At 38.7% G+C, this 9,554-nt stretch overlaps 1 protein-coding gene across 1 annotated transcript; it reads left to right on the forward strand.

The window, feature by feature from the left end:
• Positions 1 to 6,542, forward strand: ypel5 (yippee-like 5). Its single transcript, XM_017695645.2, has 3 exons — positions 1 to 210; positions 3,409 to 3,553; positions 5,659 to 6,542. Exons 2-3 carry the CDS (start codon positions 3,413 to 3,415, stop codon positions 5,881 to 5,883), a joined length of 366 nt encoding a protein of 121 aa, XP_017551134.1. The 5' UTR covers positions 1 to 210; positions 3,409 to 3,412; the 3' UTR covers positions 5,884 to 6,542.
• The last annotated feature ends 3,012 nt before the right edge of the window (positions 6,543 to 9,554 follow it).

Genomic DNA, 9,554 nt, shown 5'->3' on the forward strand with positions numbered 1-9,554 from the left:
GTGACGCAGGCTGCGGAACAGCTGAGCGCAATATCAACAACAAAACAACGAGAGGAAAGAGGGGAGCGGAGGAAAAGAGAGAGAAACAGAGATAAAAGAGCGAGAGAAACAGGAGGACAGAGGGGACGCAGAGGCGACGCAGAGGGAGGATTCACATCTGGGTGAAATTTCAGCTTTAAACGATCGGATTCGGTGACAAACGGCGAGAAGGTGAGACGCCGTCGCGGGTTGTTTAGCCGGCTGGGGGCTCTGCTCTGTGGCTTCCCTCTTAAAATAGACCCCAGTCGCGTTTTCTGCGGCAGATCTTACATTTTATATCATCTGATGTGCTTAATGTGTCATTTGTTTCATTACTAACGTTACCAACTTGGTTCTGGCTTTTGCTGTGGTGGAAATAATTAAATGTAGCTTTAGTTAATGAACACACTGTTTACTGTGGTTGTTAGTAAAGTCTGTTTACTGTGGTAGTTAGTAAAGTCTGTTTACTGTGGTAGTTAGTAAAGTCTGTTTACTGTGGTTGTTAGTAAAGTCTGGTTACTGTGGTAGTTAGTAAAGTCTGTTTACTGTGGTTGTTAGTAAAGTCTGTTTACTGTGGTAGTTAGTAAAGTCTGTTTACTGTGGTTGTTAGTAAAGTCTGGTTACTGTGGTAGTTAGTAAAGTCTGTTTACTGTGGTTGTTAGTAAAGTCTGTTTACTGTGGTAGTTAGTAAAGTCTGTTTACTGTGGTTGTTAGTAAAGTCTGTTTACTGTGGTTGTTAGTAAAGTCTGTTTACTGTGGTTGTTAGTAAAGTCTGTTTACTGTGGTAGTTAGTAAAGTCTGTTTACGGTGGTTGTTAGTAAAGTCTGTTTACTGTGGTTGTTAGTAAAGTCTGTTTACTGTGGTTGTTAGTAAAGTCTGTTTACTGTGGTTGTTAGTAAAGTCTGTTTACTGTGGTTGTTAGTAAAGTCTGTTTACTGTGGTAGTTAGTAAAGTCTGTTTACTGTGGTTGTTAGTAAAGTCTGTTTACTGTGGTTGTTAGTAAAGCCTGTTTACTGTGGTTGTTAGTAAAGTCTGTTTACGGTGGTTGTTAGTAAAGTCTGTTTACGGTGGTTGTTAGTGAAGTCTGTTTACGGTGGTTGTTAGTGAAGTCTGTTTACGGTGGTAGTTAGTAAAGTCTGTTTACTGTGGTTGTTAGTAAAGTCTGTTTACTGTGGTAGTTAGTAAAGTCTGTTTACGGTGGTAGTTGGTAAAGTCTGTTTACGGTGGTAGTTGGTAAAGTCTGTTTACGGTGGTAGTTGGTAAAGTCTGTTTACGGTGGTAGTTGGTAAAGTCTGTTTACTGTGGTAGTTAGTAAAGTCTGTTTACTGTGGTAGTTAGTAAAGTCTGTTTACTGTGGTAGTTAGTAAAGTCTGTTTACTGTGGTTGTTAGTAAAGTCTGTTTACTGTGGTTGTTAGTAAAGTCTGTTTACGGTGGTAGTTAGTAAAGTCTGTTTACTGTGGTTGTTAGTAAAGTCTGTTTACTGTGGTTGTTAGTAAAGTCTGTTTACTGTGGTTGTTAGTAAAGTCTGTTTACTGTGGTAGTTAGTAAAGTCTGTTTACGGTGGTAGTTAGTAAAGTCTGTTTACGGTGGTTGTTAGTAAAGTCTGTTTACGGTGGTTGTTAGTAAAGTCTGTTTACTGTGGTTGTTAGTAAAGTCTGTTTACTGTGGTTGTTAGTAAAGTCTGTTTACTGTGGTAGTTAGTAAAGTCTGTTTACTGTGGTTGTTAGTAAAGTCTGTTTACTGTGGTTGTTAGTAAAGCCTGTTTACTGTGGTTGTTAGTAAAGCCTGTTTACTGTGGTTGTTAGTAAAGTCTGTTTACGGTGGTTGTTAGTAAAGTCTGTTTACGGTGGTTGTTAGTAAAGTCTGTTTACGGTGGTTGTTAGTGAAGTCTGTTTACGGTGGTTGTTAGTGAAGTCTGTTTACGGTGGTAGTTAGTAAAGTCTGTTTACTGTGGTAGTTAGTAAAGTCTGTTTACTGTGGTTGTTAGTAAAGTCTGTTTACTGTGGTAGTTAGTAAAGTCTGTTTACTGTGGTAGTTAGTAAAGTCTGTTTACTGTGGTTGTTAGTAAAGTCTGTTTACTGTGGTTGTTAGTAAAGTCTGTTTACTGTGGTTGTTAGTAAAGTCTGTTTACTGTGGTAGTTAGTAAAGTCTGTTTACTGTGGTTGTTAGTAAAGTCTGTTTACTGTGGTTGTTAGTAAAGTCTGTTTACTGTGGTTGTTAGTAAAGTCTGTTTACGGTGGTTGTTAGTAAAGTCTGTTTACGGTGGTAGTTAGTAAAGTCTGTTTACTGTGGTTGTTAGTAAAGTCTGTTTACTGTGGTAGTTAGTAAAGTCTGTTTACTGTGGTAGTTAGTAAAGTCTGTTTACTGTGGTTGTTAGTAAAGTCTGTTTACTGTGGTAGTTAGTAAAGTCTGTTTACTGTGGTTGTTAGTAAAGTCTGTTTACGGTGGTAGTTAGTAAAGTCTGTTTACGGTGGTAGTTAGTAAAGTCTGTTTACTGTGGTAGTTAGTAAAGTCTGTTTACTGTGGTAGTTAGTAAAGTCTGTTTACGGTGGTAGTTAGTAAAGTCTGTTTACTGTGGTTGTTAGTAAAGTCTGGTTACTGTGGTAGTTAGTAAAGTCTGTTTACTGTGGTTGTTAGTAAAGTCTGTTTACGGTGGTAGTTAGTAAAGTCTGTTTACGGTGGTAGTTAGTAAAGTCTGTTTACGGTGGTAGTTAGTAAAGTCTGTTTACGGTGGTTGTTAGTAAAGTCTGTTTACTGTGGTAGTGAAATCTGTCTGAGGTAAAACAGTGGCGGTACTAAAAGAGAAAATAACTGAAATAGGAGTGATTTATGTATAATTTACAGTTCTCAGCAGGAGCTTATAGTCACTATCCATCTCTAGCCCCTTTACCAGTGATTATATAACATTATTGTACAGTAAAAAGATTACAAGACTGTGTTGTTGTCTTGGTTACCTCTGGCAGTTTCATAGCAACACCCAGCTTAAACGTTGCTGCCAAAGTCTGTTTAATGCCGGTTTCCTTTTCTGTTATTTTATTATTATTGTTGTTGTTGTTATTTTACATTTTATTCAACTGCGCCAGAAATGACAACAAACAGGACGAAATGACGTAACTCACATGATTCAGTGGTCAATAGTAGTTACTACCTTCCATAATAATTCCCAAGAGGCTCCTTTAGAGGTGAAAAAGGGCTAAATGTATGATGTAGTTAGTCGTCTGATTATCACTTCAAATAGACAGTCTAGCCTTTAACTCAGTAAAGCAGTAGTTCCATCAATGCTCATTTTCCAGTGTCTTATTTATGCTTTGTGCTCACCTGACTGATCTTTGATGCGCTGGCAGAGTAAACGGACTATGATTGATTTTATTTTTTATTGTTGCTGGCAGTGCAATGGGCCGTATCTTCCTCGACCACATCGGAGGCACCCGTCTCTTCTCCTGTGCCAACTGTGACACCATTCTGACCAACCGCTCCGAACTCATCTCCACACGCTTCACTGGAGCGACAGGCCGAGCCTTCCTCTTCAACAAGGTGACGTTCCTACTGTGACTGCAGCGCATCGCCGCTCTTTCACTGCCAGATTAGCTGAAGAGTTTGAAGCATGAGTTTGGCTTTTTACTCACTGGCACACATTTCTCTATATCTAACAATAAAATATAACAGCTCAAATAGAAAGAACCAACTCTGATAAAGTGATGATACAAACATTTTTGAAAATATTATTATTAAATTATTTACTAGAATATAACAGTAAATTAAATAACATCAAATAAAACGATTGCAGCAATAACATTATTATTATTATTATTAACAACAACAAAACAGCTACCAGCTGTCTGAAGGTGGTTAGAGACTAAAAGTTTGAGATGATTGAGTGACCCCGGCTTTTAGAGTTTTAGAGACTACTGTAGTGAAGTCCAGCTCACTGGTGCTAAAAACAGTCCCGATCGCTCAGGCCCAGTCGCTCAGGCCCAGTCGCTCAGGCCCAGTCGCTCAGACCCAGTCGCTCAGGCCCAGTCGCTCAGGCCCAGTCGCTCATGTGTTCTGTTCCATTTGGCACAGGGACAGAATCATTTTGGTGTTAAACTAATGGTTTGGTGAAAGATAAAATTTATACATTTCCCCCCTTTAACACAAATGAAGTCTGCCAAAACACGTTTTGTGCTTGAAGTTCGCTGCTTTAGTTTTAGCACCAGAGCTGTAAGGCTGTTGTGTATAAAGCTAATTGAGGCTTATATTTTTCACATTTTTTCCAAAGTATAAGCACCAAGTTTTTAGGAGGTTAAGGTGGGTTATAATGATCTACAGGAGCTGTTCATAGAATGTTTGCAGAGATTTTAGTGGGCTTTGAATACTGTATGTCCTACAGTACACTCCTTAAAAAGACGGTGCTTCAAGCGTTCTTTATTAAACATAATGGCTCTATATACAACCGTGAACACACAAAGAACGCTTTGCATTGAAGCATTGTTTGTGTTGTGAAAGGGTTCTTCAGATTGATGGAGAATGTGCATGAATGTGCTTTTAATTGTCGCTCTTTAAAAAAAAAAGATGGTTTAGTAAAGAAAATGGTTCTATATAGAACCATGAACACTCAAAAACTCTGCATGATTACAGGTTCTTCGCATCGTTAAATGACTCCTCAGATTGACGGAGAATGTGCATGAACGTGCGATAGATCGTTTTATGTAGAACCTTTGTTTGATAAAGGTTCTATATAGCACCCAAAAGTTCTTCTATTGTTATTATAGCACCATTTTCAAAAAGGTGCTTGGTAGAACCATCTACAGTACAATGTCCATCAGTCTGAAGATATATATACACAAAAAACCCATGAACCCAATTAAAAACTCAATTATAGAGTTTTATTTTTGTCCAAGCATAAAGTTTTCATGAGACCCCAAATTCCTACTGACTGTCCTGAATGTATCAAGTTAAAAATGCCGCTCAGCCAGTTGGATTTCAGAACCGAAGCTTTGTTTTATAATTTATATTTCAATGGGTCTCATCCTGATTTTCCAATTGCTAATTAACGATGAGCTGCAGAATAATGTTGGGCTGAACATTTTGGGGAAAACATCTAATAGATTTTTTTCTGACTAATACTGTGTCTGCAGTTACTGAATTAAATTGCAGTTATTTTGTATAAAATTCAGACTTGTTGTTACCAACAAGACCAGAATATTTATTGTGGCTTGAAGTTTAACTGCTTAATGTAATGTGACAGAAAACGAGTGAACTGTGGCTGTGATGTCTCTGATTGGTCCAAGTCCACAGGCGGCATACAACTCTGTGTTATAAGGTTAAATCTCCCCGCTTAAAACTTAAGACAAGACGTTTTTGATGATGTAGACTGTAATTTTAAAAATATCTGGTGATTTGAAAATTGCGTTCTTTTACAGCGTGATTTCAGTGTAAAAACGGTTCATCTTTAAGCTTCAGACTGATGATGGTTGGTTGCCATCATTGGTTCCTTGCTTCTTTATTAAAAACAGTGGAATATATGGGTTGCCATCTCCTATCATTATCTAAATACAAAGTAGAGCCCATGACAGTGAAGAAAGTGGTGCTTCTACATTGAGCTCAAAGGCAGGGTGCTCTGATATGAAGTCTGCTCACCTATTCTTTTCGGTCAGGTGGTGAACTTGCAGTACAGCGAGGTGCAGGACCGAGTGATGCTGACCGGCAGACACATGGTGCGGGACGTGAGCTGCAAAAACTGCAACAGCAAGCTGGGCTGGATCTACGAGTTCGCCACGGAGGACAGCCAGCGCTACAAAGAAGGCCGCGTGATCCTGGAGAGAGCGCTGGTGAGGGAGAGCGAAGGCTTTGAGGAACATGTGCCCTCAGACGCCTCCTGAGGCTCTGTCCACTCCACGCAAAGCTCATTTCAGTCACCACCGTGTCCGTCACCGACCTGAACAACGCATCCGCTTCTCACCAGCAGGTCCAGCCTGGCTTAGATACTGAAAAAAAATCTGAAAAAACAAAACCAGCAGCCCCTCTATGGCTTGATAAATGCCGCGGTCAGCAAACGTTGGTGTTTCCTTGAAATCTATGCTTCTAGATGAATCTTGGGCCGACCTTAACAGCCAAAGTACCCGAAGGTTATATACAGGTTTCTGAAACTGAAGGATGCTTTTGTTAGTTCAGAAGAGCACGGTGGCTAATCTGCCTCCAGACTGATGAACAGGCCTCAGATTTCTTTGCGTCAGAGCGTTTCCCTATCCAGCCCCCGAATAAACGAGACTGAGAAGGGTGAAGATACGGAGCGAACGTTTCCTGCCTGTATTTGTACGCATCATTGTGATATTGGTGGATAGTAAGAATCATTTATTGCCATTGTTACTGGTATTATATTCATTACAGCATCATTTTAATTAGCATTATTCTTTCTCTTGCAGGTATTGTTTTTAGTTGAGTGACTTAAATATTCCTTTGTTTTCTTCTTCATAAAACGTAAAACATGTTCCTGTGTTCACGTGATCTTAATAAAGTGAATGGTCTTGCTTGAAAATGACATCTTTTGGAGTCTGAAAGATAAAGTCTGTAAAAATCTGCCTTTATTAACGTAAGTGGATGATGCATTTGAAACGGTGTTATATTAATAATGTGCTATTCTAATTTAAGATTATTTTACTCTTTAACTGCTTTTTTTTTAAACTTTGGACGGGACTAATGTAGAAGCAGCATCTTTGATTTGTTTCGTTCAGATACATTTTTATTCTGTTCACTGTTTACACAACCATCAGATTTCATATGATTTAAATGCACAGCAGCGCTGATACAGAATTTCTGTAGCATTACTGCCATCTTGAGGTTGCCTTCATGTTTGAGAGCGAGAAAAGTAAACATACAAACCCACTTCCAAAAAAAACTTTTTCCAAACCAAAAGTTGGTGCAGTATGTAAAATTCAAAGTAAGAGAAAGTAATGATTAAAAAAAAACAATATAAAGACAAGATACTTAATGTTTTATCCTATAAACTTCATGTTCGTTCTGAGACGGACGCCTGCAGCACACTCAAAAAACGCTGGGACGGGAGCTGTTAAACACTTGGGACATTGTGAAATGTTCAAAAAATTGTTATATATTGTTGTTGTGTATATATATGTTGTTATATTTTTTTGGAATTTGTTGCAGGCATCAGTTCCAGAATGAACATATATTCACAAAAACAATGAGGTCTATAAGATAAAATATTAAATGTAAGATAAGATGCGTTTGTCATTGCACAGTGTACAACAAAATTGAGCAGCAATCCAACAGCACTTCCTACATTCAAAACAATTTAAACATCCATCCATCCATCCATCCATCCATCCATCCATCCATCCATCCATTTTCTAAGCCGCTTCTCAGGGTCGCGGGTGCTGGAACCTATCCCAGCAGTCTTCGGGCGGAAGGAAGGATACACCCCGGACAGGTCACCAGTACAATTTAAACATAAGGCTAAAATATCTAAAGTGTAGGTTTGAGGAAGAAAAAGTATCAAAAATCTTAAATATAAAGAAAAAAACTATAGAACTATATATTCTAGAACAGTCAATACAATAGACAGGTGAGGTAGCAGTTGTTACACATTCCTTGGACAGCTTATAGCGTTATATAAATGTCTTTGTACTTTTTTTGCTATACATACGGTCTTCAGTCTGTGACGCTTCCACAGTTCAGGGGTTGAATACTTATGCAAACAGCATTTTATGGTTAGTAATTTTGGCACATTTTCATAAAACCAATATCACATTAAATGAATTGAATTTGCGGGTCAGCTTGTTGTAAAATGTGATGCAGCACAAAATATGAAATATGAACGTGTCATTTGTAATCCTGACCATGACTCTGGAGAGGGGGTTGAATATTTCTGCCAGGCACTGTATACAGATTAAACGAAGTGTCAAATTTTCATATTCTCTAACATATTGACAGACAGGGGTAAGCACTTTTTCCCAAGCTACATTTATCATCGGTCACAATTACATACAATGTATTTTACCTCAGGTACAATGTGAGTAAAGCCTTTTCATTGTTTTGCAGTTTAAAAAATAAATTTGCAAATATACAGAAAGAAAAAGAAGGTGACACTTTATTTAGGTAGTGCACTCTAGATGCTTTATACTTGCATTTTACATACATGCAGCTAATTGTGTATTAAATTCACCTTTATTATCCCTAACCTTAACATAAAGCCTAACCCTCAACCTAGTCTTCACTCTTACCCTATCCCAAATCAGTACTGGGAATCTGTGGAGTTTTCCCAGTAGGTGCATTAATAATTTAAACATATGCAAAGCATGAAACCTGCCAGCCCAGAGCAAACATGCCGACTCAAATAGTACCAGTATCAAAAAGCTTTATTTTATATTTAGGAAGCAGAGACTTCAGCAATTGAGCAAATACACGCAAAGCAGTTAGAAGGATTACATCATATGACACGGTGCCTTCATGTGTCTTCATAAACTTGTGAATTTCCAAGGATGTTGCACTTGAGTGGTTGACACAAGTCATAAATACACTTGGGCAAAGAAAAAAACTTTTTTTTTCATTTTGTATTGAGTCAACAAAAATATACAGTACAAAAGGGGAAATCAGTCAAAAGAAAAACGATGAAAAGTGAAACTGTTTCTTCATGAATGTAAAACTTTGAAGGAACAAATAAACAAATTAAAAGAGGCTCTACATTTTCCATTTACAGTTATGAATGATATTTACCCAAAAGAATTGACATTTATTAAATCAGTTCCAAATTAAGTTGACAAAAAATAATAGTGTGACGTTCAAAGGGAGACATACATTTTTTTTAGACAACCAACCGTGCACATCCCTCTGTGCAAAAAACACAAGGCTCAGAAAACGCCCCCTCACCGTATTGATGTGATATGTGATGGATAAATGTGTCAATTTAACCTGGAGAGCAACCGCAGTTGTGGGCTGGAGGTTAGAACACCAGCCCTGTGACCGGAAGGTCGCCGGTTCGATCCCCTTGGCTGACAGTCTGTGACTGATGTGTCCTTGAGCAAGATGCCTAATCCCCAATTGCTCCCTGGGCACCGTGCATAGGACTGCCCAGCTCTCCGGGCAAGTGTGCTCACTGCCCCCAGTGTGTATGTGTTCACTAGTGTACGTGGGTGTTTCACTGCATGGATGGGTTAAATGCGGAGGTCTAATTCCACAGTTGGTAAACACAGTGACAAATGGTTTCAAATTCATTCAAATAACAAAAATAAAAGAAAGTTGTGATGTTATGCATCACCATGTCCACTTATAGCACAGCATCACAATAAACCAAGCTGGCATTCGTCCATCCCAGTGCTCACAGGATAAATTTACCAGTCGCTAATGACTACCTGAATGGAAACAACTGGTAATTACAATTACATTTACGGCATTTATCCAGAGCGACTTACAATTTGATCATTTTACACAGGAAGGCCAAGGTGGTGTTGGGAGTCTTGCCCAAGGACTCTTATTGGTATAGTGTAGGGTGCATCCCAGGTGGGGATTGAACCCCAGTCTACAGTGTAGAAGGCAG

The sequence above is a fragment of the Pygocentrus nattereri genome, chromosome 4, assembly GCF_015220715.1.
Source record: "Pygocentrus nattereri isolate fPygNat1 chromosome 4, fPygNat1.pri, whole genome shotgun sequence".
Taxonomy (NCBI): Eukaryota; Metazoa; Chordata; class Actinopteri; order Characiformes; family Serrasalmidae; genus Pygocentrus; species Pygocentrus nattereri.

Bases quoted from the DNA above. Each gene is read 5' to 3' on its own strand.
- ypel5 (XM_017695645.2), top strand. From the start codon at position 3,413: ATGGGCCGTATCTTCCTCGACCACATCGGAGGCACCCGTCTCTTCTCC. The intron at 3,554-5,658 runs GTGACGTTCCTA...CTTTTCGGTCAG, and splicing joins GAGCCTTCCTCTTCAACAAG to GTGGTGAACTTGCAGTACAG.